Here is a 24024-nt window from a genome sequence, read left to right as displayed (position 1 = left end):
CTTGCGCTTTATAAATTTTCCATATATGTCAAATATAGCACCGAAAGAAATGTTAAATTCGTATTTAAAGCAAGTTCTTCAGATAAATGAACAAAATATGCCTCCTTTCACACAAATATTTTATATTCCTTCTTTGAAATTACAGCAGCAAGAGACTCAACCCCTAGATGTTTCTGCACTTTTGGAAAGCTCAGATACAGAATTAGTGCTACCAGCCACATTGGTGGCAACTGTAGCCCTATTACCAGATAAACAATGGATACTGAGGCTTTTCTATAAAAATAGAATTAAAATGTTTAAGGGGCTAAAAATTAATATATTCCCGGATGTATCAAGGGAAACACAGCTGCGCCGGAGAAAATTCTTACAAAAAAAGCAAGAAGTGATTAACCTGGGAACTACTTTTTTCCTTAAATTTCCCTGCAAGTGTCAAATTTCATACCGTAACGAGAAATTTTCCTTTTTTGATCCATCCCAATTGGAGGTGTTTATAACATCTAGGAAGACAGGTGGAGTGGTGACCCCATCTGTTGTTAATGTTTGAAATAAATGTTTAAGTGTCCAGAATTCGTCTGGCCTACAAGTTGTACTGTAATACTTCCTTTACTTTCTTACTTCAACAATGTTTGTATAATTTTTGAACTCCCCATAGTGGACTTAAATCGGACTGGAAGAAATAATGCTTTAATAATTATATTTTTCCTTTAAAAATTATTCTTTTTCTGTTAATCCGATTTTTCCTGATGCAAGATATTATGCTTGTAAATATGTAAAATTCAATAAATAAATAAAAAAAAAAAAAAAAAAAAAAAAAAAGTACTTTTGCATGTTATATGAGAGAGAATTGGGTGGGAGTTGGAACATGTTGTAGGAATTACCAATTGAACTAGAGGACTTACACCATATCCCTGAGTTTGGCACTGGATTTATTGTTACAAAGACATCAAGTTGGATTGCAAATTAACTGGCTTTATTCTGAAAGGATTTGAACTGCCTGTTATAGAAGTTGAGTAAAGTTCCTGTTTGCTGCATAAAAACCTGAACTGGAGTCTCTCCCTTGCATGAGAGTGAAAACTTCCTGAACTAACAAAGAGAAGTGAGCAGAGGGAGACTGTAAAAACACCTCCCGGCTCAACACCCTACGGTGGGGGCGTAACCAGACCTCAAAGTGGGGGAGGGGGTCCAGAGCCCAAAGTGAGGGGTCACAGTTTAGCCTGCCTCCCTGCTGCTCCCCCTCTCTAAAGCAAAACCACATGTCTGGGCTGGTGGGGGTCACCAACCCTCACCAGCTAAAGCGTTTATCCAGCACTGCTCTGCTTATATTGCCTGCCCTGCTTCCCCTCACATAACATACATACGCTCATTTCCACTAAAACCAGATATACACGTGACGAGATGGAAGCAGGGTAGGCAATGTAAGGAGAGCAGCACTGGAGAAACGCTTCACCTGGCAAGGGTTTGGGGACCCCCACCAGCCAAATCAGGGGCCCTGAATCCATTATGGGGGTGCCCAGGCCCCCGTAGCTACACCACTGCCCTATGGCCTACCAGAGTAAGTCTGACTCTGGCCTGCACTCAGCTCAGCGAGCTAGAAGTGACTAAGAAAAACTCCCACTCTCTTGGGTTTTCTGGCCCTGGTCTTATGACCCGTGACGAGCTAGTGAGTATGGTGGACCAGGGTTACATATAAATACCCAATAAAGGGCATTACAGCCTACAGAGACAAGAACAAAATGGGAGACAGACTGAAAGGGCAAGGGACAAAAACAGGGGAGAAATAAATGTGAAGGACACAGAAAGAGTAAGAGAAGAAAACTTAGGAGAAAGAGCACAAAGGCAGGTAACTTACATATTCTGTGTCCGCTTTGGAGTCATAGTATTCAATATCTTCTTCCTAGTGAGAAAAAGAGAAAGGCAGAAGTTATTCACATATACAAGCAGGGTAAAAGAATCCCAAACAGCAGCCTTCCGTCCTGCCAGTTTTTCACGTCTTTCTTGAAAACTGTAACAAATAAAAAATCATTTTGCTTGATTTGTATTTATCTCAGTTGCCCTTTTTTGTGGAATAAACCTGGGGACTACAGACAATGCTGCAAAGAACCAATCAAAGTGTTATCTATTAAGATGAGATATCCAAGAAAATGATGGAGGACGAGCTCATACAGTGACATTCACGTCTGGAATCAATTCTCTTTGGCCTGGTGGCTCTTATTTTCTGTTACCACCTATTATTCTGTCTCCATGTTTGTACAGTTCTGCATTAACTCCAGCCATCCTGTCTTCTGTGAACCATAAGACTTTATCCTTTGCTTTACACAGCTGCTGTTTCCTCCTCCTCAGGATAAATTCACACTACGTAAATCTATATAAACAACAAGTTATGGATAAAGCAAGGTACAGCGGTGAGAACAGTAGAGTAAGGACCAGGGAAAACAAGGCTCCTTCAGACTTAACCCCCATTCCCTTAGATTGGAAGCCCACTAGAGACAAGGAAATACTGACTGTACCCAAATGCAGTTCTCCATGAATTACAACTGCAAATGCATCGGTTAATTCCAAAAATAAGCAAACAAATTTGAACAGTAACTGAAAAATCCTTGAGGGAAAGCCAATAATTATTCAAGACTGCACGATTCGGAGAAGGGAAACTACAAATAATACCATTAAAAGAAATCAAAAGTACAGTATCTCAATAGCAAGAGAATGCTAAAAGCTTATTTCAAATTACCTGAGTCAATTACTAGTAAGTGGATTGTGAGAAAGAATAACAGAACACATTCAGGTATCTGCATGAAAATGGCAGAACTCTAAATAGCACGTCAGTATTCTCATCACTACTGTCAGCTTTACAGAAAAAAGTAAAAGCCCCTGCATGGGTTAAATTCTAAGACAGTCCAGAAAAATCAGTTGCATGGGCCACATTGGATAGCTTCCTATAAGAAAAGTCTATAAAAGCCATTATTAAAATGGACTTGGGGAAAATCCACTGCTTATTTCTAGGATAAGTAGCATAAAATGTACTATTCTGGGATCTTTGGACAAGCCTGGTTTACTTTTCCCACTTCTTTTATCTCTATTCTGGGATCTTGCCAGGTACTTGTGACCTGGATTGTCCACTGCTGGAAACAGGATGCTGGGCTTGATGGACCTTCGGTCTGTCCCAGTATGGCAACAATTATGTGCTTATTATGTACTGATCCGGCCCGTGGGCCATAGTCTGAGAACCCTTCTGTATACATTTCCCAGCCAGCTCTTTCTAACTGCACTGAGCTGAAACTATGGCCTGCAACAGAATCTATCATGATGATTGATAGAGACAGATCAGTCAATAGAAATCCCATCCTCTGTCTAAGCACTGAAGTTTAACAAATATTTTTATGAATCAACCTGATATTCACTGGGTTATGGACCAGATTTTGTAAAGTTGAATATCCACATTTTTGACTAGCGTACAAATCTGGGTGCGCATGTTATAGAACAGAGCCAAATGTGTGCCTAATTTAATTGTTAAATGAGGTGCCAAATGGCCTTAACCACTAATAATAGCCTTTAAGTGGTTTTAATCAATGCTAATTGGCACTACTTCGTATAAGGCGTTTAAAAAATCTGCATGGTAAACATTTCCGGCTCTGTGTATAAAGAGGAAAGGTCCCACTGAACTTTCTTTCTGAGAAGTTCTGAGAGAAGAGGACATTTCTCTGGTAAGTGAACACTATTTTGCTTTGTGCTTTAGGAGGAATTGTAGGTTAGTGATAGGCAAAATAAAAATATAAAAAGCAAATTTTATCAACTAATCTCCATAGTCTTTTCCACTTAGTTTTAAAAACTTTGTACTACAGCATTAACAGATAGAATCTAGCAGGCACTGCAGGATCTACTTTAGTCTTCCCGCCCACCCCTAGGACAACTCTTCATTTATAGTCAGTTATTGTAATTAGAGTAACAAGCAAGGAGTGCTCTTACAGTGTTTTAAATATATTTCATTACCATCTAAGAAGGAGTGGAAGAGTGGCCTAGTGGTTAGGGTGGTGGACTTTGGTCCTGAGGAACTGAGTTCGATTCCCACTTCAGGCACAGGCAGCTCCTTGTGACTCTGGGCAAGTCACTTAACCCTCCATTGCCCCATGTAAGCCACATTGAGCCTGCCATGAGTGGGAAAGTGTGGGGTACAAATGTAACAAAACAAACAAAAAAAAAAGAAACACTAAATAAACCATACTATATAAACTAAAAGACACTTTTATATTAGGCTAATATCCTTAATTCTGTAACAAGTTTTAAATGATTGAAAAACTCAAAAACACTAAGATGGAGTCAGCAGTCCAGCAGCGAGAGGAGTGTTATCCAGTCTTTTGCACTGAGTGCCGCATGTATGATTATCTCCCAGTTGGTGAGATGTCACGTGTGTGTGTGCCCGATGCAAAGAGCTCCTAACTCTCAGAGAACGTGTCCGTTCTCTTGAGGCTAGAGTAGCAGACTTGGTGGAGCTGAGGGAGACAGAGAGGTACATAGAAGAGACCTACAGGGATGTTGTAGAGAAGTCCCACCTCAAGTTTGGTAGCCCGTGTGCTACATTGGAGGAAGGAGGTCTCCTAAAAGGACAGCATCACCCTGGTGAAGTAGGAAGTATCCCTGTAGCCAGGACCTGCCCACCAGGGGATGTACTATCCTCTCGCACCGAGGATATGTCTCCAAGTGCTGACCAGGAGGGAAAGGTTAGGACAGCTGTTGTAGCTGGTGATTCGATCATTAGACATATAGATAGCTGGGTGTCCGTTGGACATGAGTATCGCCTGGTGACTTGCCTGCCTGGTGCGAAGGTGTCGGACCCCACGCGTCACCTAGATAGGATTTTAGATAGTGCTGGGGAGGAACCGGCTGTCTTTTGTACATGTGGGTACCAATGACATAGGAAAATGTGGAAGAGAGGTTCTGGAAGCCAAATTTAGGCTCTTAGGTAGAAAGCTCAAATCCAGATCCTCTAGGGTAGCATTTTCTGAAATGCTACCCATTCCACATGCAGGGCCCAAGAGACAGGCAGAGCTCCGGAGTCTCAATGCGTGGATGAGACGATGGTGCAGGGAGGAGGGTTTTAGATTTGTTAGGAACTGGGCAACATTCTGGGGAAGGGGGAGCCTATTCCGAAAGGATGGGCTCCACCTTAACCAGGGTGGGACCAGGCTGCTGGCATCGGCATTTAAAAAGGAGATAGATCAGCTTTTAAACTAGAAACGGGGGGGGGGGGGGGGGTGAAAGGCCGACAGTCGCTCAAAAGCACATGATTCGGGATAAGGTATCTTTCAAAGATCTCACCAAAACAGGGAAGATAGGGTATCCTGATAGTGAGGTTGCAAAAGAGACCGTAGTAGATCAGGTGTCCTTAAATAAAAATAAAAATCAGACAAAAGATTGCAAATTAATACTGTCAAGTTCTGAGCATGATGTACATAGGAACAACAAACATAGTTTGAAATGTCTATATACAAATGCCAGGAGCCTAACAAATAAGATGGGAGAGTTAGAATATATTGCACTAAATGAAAAATTAGATATAATAGGCATCTCTGAGACCTGGTGGAAGGAGGCTAACCAGTGGGACACTGTCATACCGGGGTACAAATTATATTGTAGTGATAGGGTGGATCGAATTGGTGGAGGGGTAGCATTGTATATTAACAGCCTTGAATCAAATAGATTGAAAATTCTGCAGGAAACAAAACACTTCTTGGAATCACTGTGGATTGAAATTGCATGTGTAAAGGGGAAAAGGATAGTGATAGGAGTGTACTACCATCTGCCTGGCCAGGATGAACAGACGGATGCAGAAATGTTAAAAGAAATTAGGAACGCAAACAAACACTTCAACACAATAATAATGGGTGATTTCAACTACCCCGATATTGACTGGGTAAATGTAACATCGGGGCACACTAGGGAGGTAAAATTCCTTGATGAAATCAAGGACAGCTTTATGGAGCAGCTGGTACAGGCGCCGACGAGAGAAGGAAAAATTCTAGACCTAGTTCTTAGTGGAGCACATGATCTGGTGCGGGAGGTAATGGTGCTGGGTCCGCTTGATAACAGTGATCATAATATGATCGGATTTGATATTAGCTTTGAAGTATACGTGGAGGGGCATAATTGAACGAAAACGTCTATCTCCATGGGCGTTTATCTCCGAGAACGGGTCCGTGAAGGGGCGGACCGAACCGTATTTTCGAAAAAAATAGATGTCCATGTTTTATTCGACAATTTGTGAGCTGGGCGTTTTTGTTTTTCAGTGATAATGGAAAATGAAAGCACCCAGCTCAAAAACGAATAAATCCAAGGCATTTGTTCGTGGGAGGGGCCAGGATTCGTAGTGCACTGGTCCCCCTCACATGCCAGGACACCAACCGTGCACCCTAGGGGGCACTTTTACAAAAACAAAAAAAGGTAAAAGAGCTCCCAGGTGCATAGCACCCTTCCCTTGTGTGTTGAGCCCCCCAAATCCCCCTCAAAACCCACTGCCACAAGTCTACACCATTACTATAGCCCTAAGGGGTGAAGGGGGAGGCACCTACATGTGGGTACAGTGGGTTTGGGGGGGTTGGACGACTAAGCATTAAGCAGCACAATTGTAACAGGTAGGGGGGGATGGGCCTGGGTCCACCTGCCTGAAGTCCACTGCACCCCCTAACAACTGCTCCAGGGACCTGCATACTGCTGCCAGGGAGGTGGGTATGACATTTGAGGGTGAAAATGAAAAGTTGTGAAACATCATGTTTTGTGGTGGGAGGGGGTTAGTGACCACTGGGGGAGTCAGGGGAGGTCATCCCCGATTCCCTCTGGTGGTAATCTGGTCATTTAGGGCACTTTTTGGGGCCTTATTCGTGAAAAAACAGGGTCCAGGAAAAGTGCCCTAAATTCTAGCTACAAACGCATACGTTTTTTCCATTATCGGCGAAAGGCGCCCATCTCTCCTCAGCCGATAACCACGCCCCAGTTCCACCTTCACCACGCCTCCGACACGCCCCCGTCAACTTTGTACGTTTCCGCGATGGAGTGCAGTTGAAAACGTCCAAAATCGGCTTTCCATTATACCGATTTATTCGTTTTTGTGAAATAAATGTCTATCTCCCGATTTGGGTTGAAATCTAGGCGTTTTTCTCTTTCAATTATAAGGTGGATAGGAAATAAAATATGTTAGCATTTAACTTTAAAAAAGGAGACTATGATAAAATGAGAAGAACGGTGAAAAGAAAACTTAGAGGAGCGACTGCGAGGGTCAAAAATTTACATCAGGCGTGGATGCTGTTCAAAAACACCATCCTGGAAGCCCAGGCCAAATATATTCCGCATATTAAAAAAGTAGGACGGAAGACCAAACGACAGCCGGCATGGTTAAAAAGTGAGGTGAAGGAAGCTATTAGAGCTAAAAGAAAATCCTTCAGAAAATGGAAGAAGGAACCGACTAAAAATAATAAGAAACAGCATAAGGAATGTCAAGTCAAATGCAAAGCGCTGATAAGGAAGGATAAGAGGGACTTCGAAAAAAAGATTGCGTTGGAGGTCAAAACACATAGTAAAAATTTTTTTAGGTATATTAAAAGCAGGAAGCTGGCAAAAGAATCGGTTGGACCACTAGATGACAGAGGAATAAAAAGGGTGATCAGGGAAGACAAAGCCGTAGCGTAGAGAATAAATGAATTCTTTGCTTTGGTTTTCACCGAGGAAGATTTGGGTGGGATACTGTAGGGGTAGGGGTATTTACCTGAGATCTCACCTTTGTTGTTCTTGGCCTGTACAAGCCTGAACCATTCTTATAATAAAATGGATTCTGCAGCCTGTGACCTGAATACATCTGTAACACAGAATCCAGCTTTCTTGCAAAGGAAAATTACTGCTGAGCATTGCAAAGCTTTCTTCAGCCAAGGACATATTCTTTGTTGCAAACATGCCCGTTATCTCCTGGGAATCTTGAAGGAGAAAAACACCCATGGCTCCCAAAAGTATGGAAAAGTACAGGGAGATTGCATGATATATAACAAAGGCTTTTTCATGACTATGAATCTGGCTGGGCATGATGTCCTCATCTGTGATTGGTACAGAAGTATCAACTGACCGCTTGGATACTAGAGGTTTGGACTGAAGAAAGTTCAGTTAATCGGAGACCACCAGGAAAGAGAAGTGGGAAGAAGCCCAGAAAAGCGACACACCGGAAGATTTGCAGGTGAACAGAAAGCTCTAAAGACAGCAAGAAACTGTTTTCCTAATCCCAGTGAACTGCATGCTTGTAACAAACTGACAAGGCCTACTCAGCTATCACCACAAGGCCCTACTGAAGACTGTGTAATCTACATTCAGAGATACAATTCTTGGAACTATTCCCGGACTGACTCGCTGAGGCTTCAGCTCGAGTCAGAGGAAAAATCTGCTTCTCCACCATCGGAAGTCTTTCACAGACGGCAAGGTCAGATTCAGGATTTATTACCTATAGTCGGGGAAACTAGTCCTTAGTTTATCTGAGACAGATAGGTTACGGCAGGACTTTTGGTCTGTGTAGTCAGCTGATCACTGTATTTGGCATAAGACGTGTGATAAGTTCTCATAATAATAATTAGGATATGGTTGTGATTGGTATAATCACTTCTTTAGTTAGGATTGTTAGGATAATCAGATGGCAAACTATTTTGGTGATAATCTAATTGTATAGCAAATTATTTTTGTATGTAGCTTGGCACTTTGCTTCAGAACTATTTATATATATTTTTCTTACAGTACATAATAAACATAATATATTTCATCTCTGTGGCATGGTTTATTCTTACAGCACAGCTAAGCTAGCATGTCAGTCTGATTACAGAGGTACACCCCTAGACCTGAGTTCATTTCATTGCTATCTGGTAATGTTATCTGAGAAGTACCTCTGAGCTACTGCCCTACAATACTGGTGCCAGAAATGGTAATCGAAGCTGACGAGTTAGAGAAACTTAATGAATTCTCTGTAAACCTGGAGGATGTAACGGGGCAGTTCTACAAACTGAAGAGTAGCAAATCTCCTGGACTGGATGGCATTCATCCCAGAGTACTGATAGAACTGAAAAATGAACTTGTGGAGTTATTGTTAGTAATATGTAATTTATCCTTAAAATCAAGTGTAGTACTGGAAGATTGGAGGGTGACCAGTGTAATGCTGATTTTTAAAAAGGTTTCAGAGGAGATCCAGGAAATTATAGACCAGTGAGTCTGACGTTGGTACCCAGCAAAATGGTAGAGACTATTATTAAGAACAAAATTACAGAGCATATTAAAAAGCATGGATTAATGAGACAAAGTCAACATGGATTTAGTGAAGGGAAATCTTGCCTCACCAATCTACTACAGTTCTTTGAAAGGGTGAACAAATATGTGGATAAAGGTGCGCCGGTTGATATTGTGTATCTGGATTTTCAGAAGACGTTTGACAAAGTACCTCATGAAAGACTCCAGAGGAAATTGGAGAGTCATGGGATAGGAGTTCTATTGTGGATTAAAAACTGGTTAAAAGATAGAAAACAGAGAGAAAGGTTAAATGGTCAGTATTCTCAATGGAGAAGGGTAGTTAGTGCGGTTCCCCAGGGGTTTGTGCTGGGAACGCTGCTTTTTAACATATTTATAAATGACCTAATGATGGGAGTAACTAGTACATAAGTACATGAGTAATGCCACACTAGGAAAAGACTAAGGGTCCATCGAGCCCAGCATCCCATCCACGACAGCGGCGAATCCAGGCCAAGGGCACCTGGCGAGCTTCCCAAACGTACAAACATTCTATACATGTTATTCCTGGAACTGTGTATTTTTCCCCAAGTCCATTTAGTAGTGGTTTATGGACTTGTCCTTTAGGAAACCGTCTAACCCCTTTTTAAACTCAGCTAAGCTAACCGCCTTCACCACGTTCTCCGGCAACGAATTCCAGAGTTTAATTATGCGTTGGGTGAAGAAAAACTTTCTCCGATTTGTTTTAAATTTATTACACTGTAGTTTCATCACATGCCCCCTAGTCCTAGTATTTTTGGAAAGCGTGAGCAGACGCTTCACATCCACCTGTTCCACTCCACTCATTATTTTATATACCTCTATCATGTCTCCCCTCAGCCGTCTCTTCTCCAAGCTGAAAAGTCCTAGCCTCCTTAGTCTTTCTTCATAGGGAAGTCGTCCCATCCCTGCTATCATTTTAGTAGCCCTTCGCAGCACCTTTTCTAATTCTACTATATCTTTCGTGAGATGCGGCGACCAGAATTGAACACAATACTCAAGGTGCAGTTGCACCATGTAGCGATACAACGGCATTATAACATCGTCACACCTGTTTTCATACCTTTCCTAATAATACCCAACATTCTATTAGCTTTCCTAGCCGCAGCAGCACACTGAGCAGAAGGTTTCAGTGTTATATTGACGACAACACCCAGATCCCTTTCTTGGTCTGTAACTCCTAACGTGGAACCTTGCATGACGTAGCTATAATTCGTCATGCAAAATTCCATGTTAGGAGTTACAGACCAAGAAAGGGATCTGGGTGTCATCGTCGATAATACACTGAAACCTTCTGTTCAGTGTGCTGCTGCGGCCAGGAAAGCGAATAGAATGTTGAGTATTATTAGGAAAGGTATGGAAAACAGGTGTGACGATGTTATAATGCCGTTGTATTGCTCCATGGTGCGACCGCACCTTGAGTATTGTGTTCAATTCTGGTCGCCGCATCTCAAGAAAGATATAGTAGAATTAGAAAAGGTGCAGCAAAGGGCGACTAAAATGATAGCGGGGATGGGACAACTTCCCTATGAAGAAAGACTAAGGAGGCTAGGGCTTTTCAGCTTGGAGAAGAGACGGCTGAGGGGAGACATGATAGCGGTATATAAAATAGTGGTATATAAAATAGTGAGGTAATTAAATTTGCTGATGACACAAAGTTATTCAAAGTCGTTAAACTGAGGGAGGATTGTGAAAAATTACAAGAGGGACTTATGAGACTGGGAGACTGGGCATCTAAATGGCAGATGACGTTTAACGTGAGCAAGTGCAAAGTGATGCATGTGGGAAAGAGGAACCCGAATTATAGCTACATCATGCAAGGTTTCACGTTAGGAGTCACAGACCAAGAAAGGGATCTAGGTGTCGTCGTTGATGATATGTTGAAACCTTCTGCTCAGTGTGCTGCTGCGGCTAAGAAAGCAAATAGAATGTTAGGTATTATTAGGAAAGGAAAACAAAAATGAGGATGTTATAATGCCTTTGTATCGCTCCATGGTGCGACCGCACCTCGAATATTGTATTCAATTCTGGTCGCCGCATCTCAAAAAAGATATAGTGGAATTAGAAAAGGTGAATAGAAGGGCGACAAAAATGATAAAGTGGATGGGACGACTTCCCTATGAGGAAAGGCTAAAGCGGCTAGGGCTCTTCAGCTTGGAGAAAAGGCGGCTGAGGTCTATAAAGTAATGAGTGAAGTTGAACGGGTAGATGTGAAGCGTCTGTTTACACTTTCCAAAAATACTAGAACTAGGGGGCATGCGATGAAGCTACAATGTAGTAAATTTAAAACGAATTGGAGAAAATATTTCTTCACTCAACGTGTAATGAAACTCTGGAATTCGTTGCCAGAGAATGTGGTAAAGGCGGTTACCTTAGCAGAGTTTTAAAAGGTTTGGACGGCTACCTAAAGGAAAAGTCCATACACCGTTATTAAATGGACTTGGGGAAAATCCACTATTTCTGGGTTAAGCACTTTAAAATGTTTTGTACTTTCTTGGGATCTTGCCAGGTATTTGTGACCTGGATTGTCCACTGTTGGAAACAGGATGCTTGGCTTGATGGACCTTTGGTCTTTCCTAGTATGGCAATACTTATGTACTTACGTATTGTATAAATGACACCTAGATTTAGGAGTGATTCTATACCACTCATTATTTTATAGACCTAGTGGTTAGTGCAGCGGACTTTGATCCTGGGGAACTGGGTTCAATTCCCACTGCAGCTCCTTGTGACCTTGGGCAAGTCACCTAATCCTACTACTACTATTTGACATTTCTAAAGCGCTGCCAGGGTTACGCAGCGTTGTACAATTTAACAAAGAAGGACAGTCACTGCTCAAAGGAGCTTACAATCTAAAGGACAAAAATGCAGTCAATCAAATTGGGGCAATCTGGATTTCCTAGAAAGAGGTACAATGGTTAGGTGCTGAAAGTGACATTGAAGAGGTGGGCTTTAAGCAAGGATTTGAAGATGGGCAGGGAGGGGGCTTGGTGTATGGGCTTAGGGAGTTTATTCCAAGCATAGGGTGAGGTGAGGAAGAAAGGGTGGAGCCTGGAGTTGGCGGTGGTGGAGAAGGGTACTGAGAGGAGGGATTTGTCCTGTGAGCGGAGGTTACGGGTAGGAGCGTAGGGTGAGATGAGGGTAGAGAGGTAATGGGGGGCTGCAGATTGAGTGCATTTGTAGGTTAGTAGGAGAAGTTTGAACTGTATGTGATACCTGATCGGAAGCCAGTGAAGTGACTTGAGGAGAGGGGTGATATGAGCATATCGGTCTAGGCGGAAGATAAGACGGGCAGCAGAATTCTGAACGGACTGAAGGGGGGATAGATGGTTAAGAGGGAGGCCGGCGAGGAGTAGGTTGCAGTAGTCAAGGCGAGAGGTGATGAGAGAGTGGATGAGATTTCGGGTGGTGTGCTCAGAGAGGAAGGGGCAAATTTTGCTGATGTTATAGAGAAAGAAGTGACAGGTTTTGGCTGTCTGCTGGATATGGGCAGAGAAGGAAAGGGAGGAGTCGAAGATGACTCCGAGGTTGCGGGCAGATGAGACGGGGAGGATGAGGGTGTTGTCGACTGAAATAGAGAGTGGAGGGAGAGGAGAAGTGGGGTTAGGTGGAAAGACAATGAGCTCGGTTTTGGCCATGTTCAGTTTCAGGTGGTGCTTGGACATCCAGGCAGCGATGTCGGATAAGCAGGCTGATACTTTGGCCTGGGTTTCCGCAGTGATGTCTGGTGTGGAGAGATAAAGCTGGGTGTCATCGGCATAAAGATGATATTGGAAACCATGAGATGAGATCAGCAAGCCCAGGGAAGAGGTGTAGATTGAAAAAAAAGGGGTCCAAGGACAGATCCCTGAGGAACTTCAACAGAGAGCGGGATGGGGGTGGAGGAAGATCCATGAGAATGTACTCTGAAAGTACGGTGGGAGAGATAAGAGGAGAACCAGGAGAGGATTGAGCCCCGGAACCCAAATGAGGATAGTGTAGCAAGAAGTAAATTATGATTGACAGTGTCAAAAGCGGCGGATAGGTCGAGGAGGATGAAGATGGAGTAGTGACCTTTGGATTTGGCAAGGAACAGGTCATTACAGACTTTAGTGAGTGCCATTTCTGTCGAGTGTAGAGGGCAAAAACCGGGTTGAAGCGGATCAAGGATGGCATGAGAGGAGAGAAAATCAAGGCAGCGGCTGTGAACGACGTGTTCAAGTATCTTGAAAAGGAAGGGTAGGAGGGAGATGGGGCGGTAGTTGGAAGGACAGGTAGGGTCTAGTGATGGTTTTTTGAGAAGTGGTGTGACTACGGCATGCTTGAAGGTGTCAGGGACAGTTGCAGTGGAGAGAGAGAGGTTGAGGATATGACAGATGGGGGGGGGGGATGACAGTAGGAGAGATGGTGTTTAGTAAGTTGGTGGGGATGGGGTCAGAGGAACAGGTGGTGCATTTCGAGGAGGAAAGAAGGTGGGAGGTTTCCTCCTCGGTGATATCAGGAAAAGAGGTGGAGGAGGCCTGGGTTGGTTGGTTGAGGGAGTGGGTTAAAGGGTGAAGAGGAGGAGGTGGCTTGGTAGTGAATTTGAGATTGATCTTCTGTGCCTTGTCACGGAAGTAGTCAGCCAGTGATTGAGGAGAGAGTGGGGGGGGGGGGAGTGGAGGGCACTTTGAGGAGGGAGTTAAGGGTGGCAAAGAGACGACGAGGGGTGGAGCTGAGAGAATTAGTCAATTGGGTGTAGTAGTCCTGTTTGGCAAGGAATAGGGAGGACTGGAAGGAGGATAGCATGAATTTGTAATGAATGAAGTCGGTATGGGTGCGAGATTTCCTCCAGAGGCGTTCAGCAGATCGGGCGCAGGAACGAAGGTATTGGATGCAAGGGGTCAGCCAGGGCTGTGGATTAGTACGCCTTGTGGGACGGGAGATGGATGGTGCAAGGGTGTCCAGGGCAGAGGAGAGAGTGGCATTGTAAGCGGAAACAGCCTTGTCGACAGACTCAGATGACATGATGGAAGGGAGGAGATTAGAGATACTAGAGGATAAGGTGGGAGGGTAGACAGCCTGCAGATTCCTGAAAGTAGTGGTTAGTGTTGAGCGGGACTGAGGGGAAGGGTCATGAAGTGTGAAGGTGATCAGGTGATGATCTGAGAGAGGAAAAGCAGAGGCGCAGAAATTGGAGGGTGAGCAGGTAGAGGACAGGACGAGGTCAAGACAATGGCCAGTTTGGTGAGTGGGGGTGGTGGAGCGCAGCTGGAGGTTGAAGGAGGATGTCAGAGTGAGGAATTGAGAAGCGTAAGAGTCGGATGGGTCATCAGCCTGTATATTAAAGTCTCCAAGAATAAGGGACGGAGATGAGGGTTCAAGAAAAATGGAGAGCCAGGCATCGAAGTCGGTAAGGATGGAAGGGAGGGACTTATCAGGGGGGCGGTAAATGACTGCAACTCTTGAGTGGCAGCGGGTAGAATAGATGGATGGAGTGAACTTCAAAGGATGAGAAGCAGTGAGACTGCAGTGGGAGGAGGGGTTGAAAACTACAGGAGGGCAAAAGTAGAAACCCGACTCCTCCTCCGCGGCCAACTGGGCAGGGAGTGTGGGAGAAAAGATAACCTCCATGGCACAGTGCCGCGACTGAGGCAGAGTCGTCGGGGGTGAGCCAGGTTTCAGTTAGGGCGAGCAGTTGAAGGGAACGGGAGATGAAGAGATCATGGGTGAAGGAAAATTTGTTGCAGACTGAGCGGGCATTCCACAGGGCACACAAGAAGGGGAGGAAAGAGAGGGGGAGGAGGGGAATAGAGATGAGATTGGAGACATCCCAGAATCATTTGCATGGATAGGATGAAGACAGGTGTGGGGGACCTGCATTGGGATTGATGTCTCCCGCGGATGGGGAACTGGGTTCAATTCCCAGTGCAGCTCCTTGTGACCTTGAGCAAGTCACCTAATCCTCCATTGCCACAGGTACAAATAAGCACCTGTATATACTATGTAAACCTGTTTGAATGTAGTTGCAAAAACCACAGAAAGGCAGTATATCAATCCCCATTAACAAGATTTCAAAGAGTAGCAACATTCCATGTAGAACCTCAAAGAATAGCAATATTCCAGAATCCCAAGGAGCAGCTTAGTGGTTAATGCAGCGGACTTTGATCCTGGGGGACTGGGTTCAATTCCCACTACAGCTCCTTGTGACTCTGGGCAAAATCACTTAACCCTCTGTTGTCCCAGGTATAAATAAGTACCTGTACATATTATGTAAACCACTTTGAATGTAGTTGCAAAGAAACCACAGAGAGGTGGTATATCAAGTCCTATTTCCCTTTCCCTATTTGAGATTCTAGATGGAATGTTGCTACTACATGAGATTCTGTTGCTACTATTTGAGATTCTAGATGGAATGTTGCTACTATTTGAGATTCTAGATGGAATGTGGCTAGTAGAGGAGTAGCCTAGTGGTTAGTGCAGTGAACTTTGATCTTGGGGTACTGGGTTCAATTCCCACTGCAGCTCCTTGTGACCTTGGGCAAGTCACTTAACCCTCCACTGCTCCAGGTACAAAAACTTAGATTGTGAACCTTCTAGGGACAGAGAAAGCACCTGCATATAATGTGTACAGCGCTGCGTACATCTAGTAGCGATACTGAAATGATTATTATTAGTAGCAGTAGTAGTAGTATCTCCCCTCAGCAATCCTTTCTCCAAGCTGAAGAGCCCTAGCCGCTTTAGCCTTTCCTCATAGGAAAGTTGTCCCATCCCCTTTAACATTTTTGTCGTCCTTCTCTGCACCTTTTCTAATTCCGCTATATATTTTTTCAGATGCGGTGACCAGAATTGAACACAATATTCGAGGTGTGGTCGCATCATGGAGCGATACAATGGCAATATAACGTCCTCATTTTTGTTTCCATTCCTTTCCTAATAATACCCAACATTCTATTTACATTCTTAGCCGCCACCAAACAGTGAGCACAGAGTTTCAATGTGTCATCAACGATGACGTGAAGATCCCTTTCCCGGTCAGTGACTCCTAATGTGGAACCTTGCATTATGTAACTATAATTCGGGTTCCTCTTTCCCACATGTATCACTTTGCACTTTCTCACATTAAATATCATCTCCCAGTCTTGTAAGGTTCTCTTGCAACTTTTCACAATCCTCTCGTGATTTAATAACTTTGAATAACTTTGTGTCGTCATCAAATTGAGGGTGTCTTTTACTAAGGCGCGCTCACGTTTTTAGCGAGCGTTAAAATTGTGGGTGCACTAAACGTTAGAGATGCCAATAGGAATGCATTGGCATCTCTAATGTTTAGCGCGTCCACCAAAAACGTGAGCGCACCTTAGTAAAAGACAGTCTTAATTACCTCACTAGTTATTCCCATTTCTAGATCATTCATAAGTATTTTTAAAAGCAGCGGTCCTAGCACAGACCCCTGGGGAACTCCCCTAACTACCCTTCTCCATTGAGAATGCTGACCATTTAACCCTACTCTCTGTTTTCTATCTTTTAACCAGTTTTTAATCCACAATAGAACACTACCTCCTATCTAACGACTCTTTGCGGGAGTGGAGATATCTCCCTAGCACATCTCATTAAGTATGTTGGCTTCTAATTATAGTAAATCTGAAATGTCCTCACAAGAAAACAATGATTTCATTTTTCCTGCCTTTTCCCCTGATCTTTAAATTTTTTAAGATTGTTTCATATATTCTTTTAACAACATTTTCATAATGTGTATTAGACCTTTTTAATGCACTCAAATCAACTTTATGTGTGTTAGTTTGTAGGTTAATGCAAACATCGATTTTGTATGCTAAATTTTTAAGGAACAATGCACAATTTTGCACATCTTTAATATACAGGGAACAGTCAAATCCTCTTTTCCCCTGCCATGCTGCTTCTTAGGGAGTTGTCAGGCTTCACCAAAATCACCTGCAGACTTTGTTTCTAATAATGTACACAGCAGCCCCTCCTTCTTTGCAGGAAAATGCTTCAGCTTCTCAGTATAGGATTTAATGACCTTTGTCATGAGCCCACTCCTTCCTTGGAGTCTCTCAGGCCAGTTCAGTGCATTATTGATTGATTCCTTCCCAGAAAAAGACATTTACATCGGTGTGTAATTTGTCCGGGTTTAACTACTTGCCATTTCAAATTCAAACTCAAGGGAAGTTACAAATCCAGGTACAGCAGCTGGCATTAGTTAAGTCTATCCCTAGATAGCTTTAAAGTTTTAAAGTGAACAGTGCTCAGTTGTGCCCATTACTGATCACCCCGATTGCTTGAGTCAATACAGTGTATTTTATATCCTCCTAACGCTCTTGCGTTAATACACTGTATTGACTCAAATAAAATTGTCACATGGTGGTGACATAGCAAGAGCGTTAAAGAATAAAGAGCAAAGGATGATCTTCCAATGGGATACGGTCACACCACGTGGGTTAACCGCGAAATAGAGTGGTTGATGGAGTGAATTCGTGGGAGGGGTTTGATGATGAATGACATAAAAGCACGACACATGCGTCGGCGTCTTTTTGTGAGGAAAGTTCATTGTAGGGAGTATGCTCCACACCAGGTATGTCAGAATTATTATGATTAGTTCTATACTTGTGATATAAAGATGAATCTTGAATTAAGATGGAAAGGTATGAGTGAACTACAAGCTCTATGATACAATGGGTTGAATGGAGAGTAACAGCAGGTGTTTTAATATTCAGGACAAGTAAAGATGCTCCCCTGAAGACGCAAAGACCTGCGAAACACAGCTTGTGTCAGGAAAATCTTGCAGGAGAGAAAGTCCGAATTGAGAGCTGAATATGTTTTATAGCACACAAGAAAGAATCAGAATTTTACGACACATGAGCACAAGCACAGTTACTGATCACCTTGAATAAGCAGTTACATTATTTGGACATAACGGTGACTCGAGCTCCACCTTTCAGATAAGTGTGATCAGAATATATTTATTTTGAAAAGCTGGGATATATGGTTTGCACTATTAGAACAATGTATGGAGGGAGGATAGGCTGCAGTGCAATGATGTAAGGTTGCTTATATTATTCACTCAAGCAATCGGGGTGATCAGTAATGGGCACAACTGAGCACTGTTCACTTTAAAACTTTAAAGCTATCTAGGGATAGCCTAGATGGCAGCACTATATAGTCACTGAATATAAGAGCATATTAGAAATTAAAAAAAAAAGGTTTCTAATGAAATTTCATGAGTTGTGAACTTGAAACCGGGACATAGAAAGAATACCCCAGATTTGTGATATTTGAATTAGTTAAGTCTAGACAGTTGCTTAGGGCAGTAAGGTCTGGGGTTGGGGCTGGGGGGGGGGGGGGGGGGTGATTGCCACAGAATAATAGATTCACACAGTCACAAACTCAAAGATACAACAAGAGGTACTTTTACTAGCGGAGGGGTGAACAGTTTTCAAATAGCCTATATACCCAAAATATTTTGGGAGCGGTCAGGTGGTGTTGGGAAGGGGGCTGTCCCAAAAGGCCTAAAGTTAATTGGGGGGGGGGGCAAAGCTGAAGATTTGCCTATGGCACCTAATTCCCTTGCACTGACCTTGCAGGTAAAGGCCTTCTCCAGGGAGGCATAAAATCTAAGGGGATTTAGAACATACTAATTATAGGAGTCAGCTGTGTGGGTGCTTGAGAACCCCCAATATTGAACAAACCCCTTGACTGTGTCCAAGGAGAGAGAATTTTGGTTGGATTTAGCACCTTCAATAATTTTGAAAAGTTGGCTCCTATGACGCCAATGATTAGTACATGCTAAATATTATGCAGCCTATTACATCCCTATGGACTGCATGTGTGCGCTAATCACTAGCATGCCTTAGTAAAAGGACCCCTAAATTTGTACCTGGAAGGTATAATGACTAGGACAAGATCAGAGAGGGCCTCGGTGAAGGGACTGTGATTTGAACCCTGGTTTTCTGATGACTACTCTAACCTCAACTTCTTTGCCCTACAGGAGAAGGATTGTTGAGCCAGATGCCAGCAAATGATTCTGGCTTTACAATTTTCCATGTACTGCATACATTTTAAAGAGGCATTATCAATGTAAATTGGTTTCCCAGGTGGTAATGATGGAGATTTTCTACAGCCCATTTTATGTCTGATTCTCCTTTTCAGAAGTGAAATAGCTTTTCTCCATTGGAAATAATGTTCTACTTAGAAACAACACCAGGTGTTCTAACCTATTTATCTGTTTTTAACAAGGTGGTTTCTACTCCTACCTCTAAGGCAGTCATCTACAGGACATACTGCCTTTGAAAATCAAGCTTACCAGACAATTTCTTTTAATAGTCCAAAATACTACCTCATATTTCAGGGTCCAGTGTACTTTAGGACAGAGTTCAAGGCAACGGTTGAATAGGTAAGCGCGTATTTGCAGAAATTAACCTACAAAATGTGATAGTTTTTTTCAGTCATAAGAGGACAATCCAATACAGCTTTCAGTTTGACAATGGGTTTTACCATTTTTCTACTTGATATTTTAATATCTTTTTTCCAGGTTACATATTTATTCCCTTAATAACCTAAATAGTTCCAGTCCTCTATGGAGACCCAGGCCTCCTAATGGATAATCACATTACTGAAGTGATTGGTTTTGGGCGCAGTGACAGGTGCACCCTACGGGGGAATGGCTGTTGATCACCCAGAGATCCTGAACACATCTACTATGTTACATGAATCTCTTTGATAATAACATCACTTTGTATTTGTTTCATCATTGAAGGCGACAAACGCCTCATGATACTATGTAAGCCACATTGAGCCTGCAAATAGGTGGGAAAATGTGAGGTACAAATGTAACAAATAAATAAATAAGTACATGATGGCAGAAAATTGAATAAAGGAAGTACCTTGTCCATGACTTGCTGTAAAGTGGCCAGAAACCCATGAACGCCAACAAACAAAGTGAAATTTATGGAACCTGAAAGGTGTTAAAAAGCAGGCTTCCTGCTAGATTCAGGAACTAGGCCCTAGCACAAGGCCGCCTGCCTGCCCGCCCTCCCTCCCTCCCTCCCTCCGAGCACCAGGGACCCCCTCCGAATAAAAGTCATACCTGCTCGGGGTTAAGGCGGCGTCGGCAGCGGCAGTGAAAAGCGCTGGCTCGGCGTGCCTTCAGCCTTCCCTTCTGTCTCTCAAGCTCTGGTCCCGCCCTCATTTCCTGTTTCCACAAGGGCGGGACCAGAGCTTGAGAGACAGAAGGGAAGGCTGAAAGCGCACCAAGCCAGCACACTTTTCACTGCCGCCTTAACCTGGACCAGGTATGACTTTTAAATTTCGGAGGGGGGCCCTGGTGCTCAGAGGGAGGGGGCCCTGGTGTTTGGAGGGAGGGACGGAGGGGGGGCAGGCAGCCTTGTGCTTGGAGGAAGGGCGGCCTTGTGCTCAGAGGGAGGGCAGCCAGCCTGCCTGGTGCTTGGAGGGCCTGCGGCCTGCCTGGTGCTGGGTCTGGTGCTGGGAGGGAGGCCTGGTGCTGGGAGGGAGGGAGGGAGGGATGCATGCCTGGTGCTGGGAGGGAGGAAGGGTGAGCGGGAGGGCAGCAGCCCCAATGAGAAAAACCTAACGGGAGGTGCAGACCTCCCGTTAGGTTTTCCATGGTGACTTCCTCGGAAAACGGTAGTGCATCGCATTGGATTAGTATTTTAATACTAATTTGCTCATTTGCATACCATTTTCGTTGGCTGCTACTGTGACAGGAAAATGCCCTTTTGTGCTTGTCCCCGGTTTACTACTTGCATTCTAAACTGGCTAGAACCAGTTTAAAACCTACGTTGCTGTCATTCAGGTTAAATTGCCCTGTTGGCACTTTGTGATAAATAATTAGATTTTGGGTTGCTGTTTGGGCACTCGGTCTCTGAAAGGTTCTCCATCTCTGAGCTAGGGCATTCTGCTAATGACCTTTACAAAAATCAAGGGTTAGGAGATATTTGGCTTTTTCTAGTCACTCAAGCAGTTTGTCAAATCTTTTTATAGGGCATGCATCTAACTTTGAAACAACATTTATCTTTCCACAGTCCGTACAAAAATGAATTGAATTATCAGATTTTGGAACTAGTCCAATGGCATATACCAGTTGCTACAGCATGGTCTTAAGGCTCTATTTTTATTTATTTTCAGGTATATGATAAGGTGTTTGATGTACTTGCTCTCTTGGGAGTTTCTCTGAATTGTATTACAGAAAATATTTTTAAATTGTTTAAAAATGAATTAAACTATTTACTTGCTCTGATTGAGTAGTGGACAGCTGTTCACTGATCTGGATAGCATAAGAACCTATTTCATTATTCTTTGTGCATTCAAAGAATGTTTTGGGTTTTTTTTTTAACTCTATATGGTAAACCTGTTTTCTTTTTATCAGGCTGGTTCATCCTACAATCAGCACGCCTGTTTTCTTTAACATTTTGGGACCCCTTTAATAAGGCCCTAGATGTTGTGCAGCCCATTTGATACCAATGATCCATGCGGCACATGGTGAACGCTAAGCTTTAGTATATGGGCTCCTTTGGTTGGTCTGTTATTTTGTTTTGAACCTCCATTATGAGCTTAGCAGTAGTACTGAAAAGTCTTAAGGTCTACCTTTGTACAATGCTTTTATGTTTGTCTATTTTGACAAATTTTCTTAGCTGTACTTCCACTTATATCCAATCTTTCCTATTGGTTTTAGGGATGTTCCTTTGTTTGAAACATGTTAATGAAAGGAAAGCAAATGACATTTAGTTGGTTTTCGTTTGCTTCATTTTCAAAATGAGGGAAGCCAACCATACTTTATTTATTTATAGCATTTATACCCCACTCTTTCCCGCTCAATAGCAGGCTCAGTGCAGTTTACAATGTCTAGGTACATAGTATCACAGGGATAACCCAATTTAAGGGTACAAAGTATCACAGAGGTACTACAATGTATGGGTAAAAAGTGTCATTAGGATAATACAGTTGTATAGAGAAGGATAAAAGGAAGAGATGTGGGGGAAGGATTGAGGCATGTTTAATGTTAGTGGTGTGGGTTAGAGTCATAACCTTTGAACCATAAGAAAAGGATCTCTGAGACCCTCCTCAGGCTTCTTCAAGATCAACCTTCAGCTCACCTGCCTGCCCAGGGACCAAACAGGATAGGAAAACTGCCAGCTGCTCCAGTTCTCCATGCAACAAAATGGTACCATGCTCAGAACCCATTAATGCCATTTTAAGCAGGGCAGGAGGGAAAGGGGATGTCTTCCACTTTACTGAACTTTTGGTGTAAAATTGGTTGGAAGGGGTAGAAGGAAAGAAACAGGTCCATGTGCTTCAATTAAATACATAAAATAAAATTTGGTGGTGCTATTTTCTTTTCAGTGGGGAAGAGAGTCTTCTTGTCTGGTTCATTAAGAAGGTAATTTTCAATAGTAGTAGCGCATGCATTGATCTAAACACTGGCTGAGATGTTTAAATTAATATGTATATTCAACGCTACTCTGAAGGCAACTCAAGAATGGGCTAAAAACAGCAAACTTTGCCTGAACCCAAGTAAAACCATGCTCCCATAGCCCCTAACACAAGTGGGTATATACCTGACATCAAAACCTCTTTTGAGAAATCGAACTCCTTCTTAAATCATGTCAGCTACGTTGGAATACAGCTAGACTCAGCACTTACAGCGATTCCCCAAATATATGTAAACTTCAAGAGCTCCTTCTATCATTTGCAACAACTACGCTGCCTCAAGACAACAAGCAGGCCAACAAAATTTAACAAACCACTGGGTAACTCCTGACAAATCTTTTGAATGTTAACTTTCAAAGTGGTTGGTAAACTTATAACTTCTTTATCTGAGTATTTTCAAAATATATGTGGATAATGGCAGGCTCCAAATACTTCTAACCATCCCGCCATTATCCACAGGGGTGGAGGGAGGGCACAGCGAAGGTGGAGAGGCAGTATTATGCAGATAGTGGTGTTAAACTTTGGGGATTAAGAAGGCGTTTTCACATGTAAATGACAGTAATACTAGGACTAGGGGGCATGCAATTAAGCTACAAAGTAGTAAATTTAAAACAAATCGGAGAAAATATTTCTTCACTCAATGTGTAATTAAACTGTGGAATTCGTTGCCAGAAAATATAGTAAAAGCAGTTAGCTTAGCGGGGTTTAAAAGAGCTTTCTAAAAGAAAAGTCCATAAGCCATTATTGAGTTGGACTTCGGAAAATGCTTATTTCTTGGATAAGCAGCATAAAATGTATTGTACTGTTTTGGGATCTTGCCAGGTACTTGTGACCTGGATTGGCCACTGCTGGAAACAGGATACTGGGCTTGATGGAACTTTGGTCTGTTCCAGTATGGCAATGCTGATTTTCAAATGTTCTTATCCCCTGGATTCTCTATATGGCACAATCTCAAGATGGGCACACACCTTAATTGTTAACAAGCTGTTAATGAGCAATAACTGGCCACTAAGAACCAGTTACTGATGTTACTTGGCACTATGTAGGATTTGTGCATGCATCTGGCTGTCTGCTATTCTATAATGCCTGGCAACTTAAAAGGGGGCATGGCCATGGGAGGGGCTTGGGCGTGTCACGGGCATTCCGGAAAGGTGCACATGTTGTTACAGAATAAATGAACATGTCTCATCTTGGGTGCCAGCATTTACACCAGGTTTCAACAGGCTTAAGTCTGCTTCCCAAAGTTAGGGCATGAAAATCAGCACTAAGCGGGGTTCTATGAAGGACGGACACCCTTTCTAAGCGCTGATCTTTTCTAGCATTCAT

At 43.0% G+C, this 24024-nt stretch overlaps 1 protein-coding gene across 1 annotated transcript in view; it reads right to left on the bottom strand.

Annotated features, from left to right (window-relative positions):
• CACNA2D2 (calcium voltage-gated channel auxiliary subunit alpha2delta 2) overlaps window positions 1-24024 on the bottom strand; it is a 1426314-nt gene that overhangs the window by 608550 nt on the left and 793740 nt on the right. Inside the window, exon 4 of the mRNA XM_030206789.1 lies at window positions 1850-1894. Coding sequence (XP_030062649.1) covers window positions 1850-1894 — 45 coding nt within the window. The remainder of the gene's footprint in view (window positions 1-1849; window positions 1895-24024) is intronic.

Source organism: Microcaecilia unicolor, chromosome 6 (assembly GCF_901765095.1).
Source record: "Microcaecilia unicolor chromosome 6, aMicUni1.1, whole genome shotgun sequence".
Classification (NCBI taxonomy): Eukaryota; Metazoa; Chordata; class Amphibia; order Gymnophiona; family Siphonopidae; genus Microcaecilia; species Microcaecilia unicolor.
The sequence above is the reverse complement of the archived record's forward strand: the minus strand, read 5'-3'. Positions and strand labels throughout refer to the sequence as shown.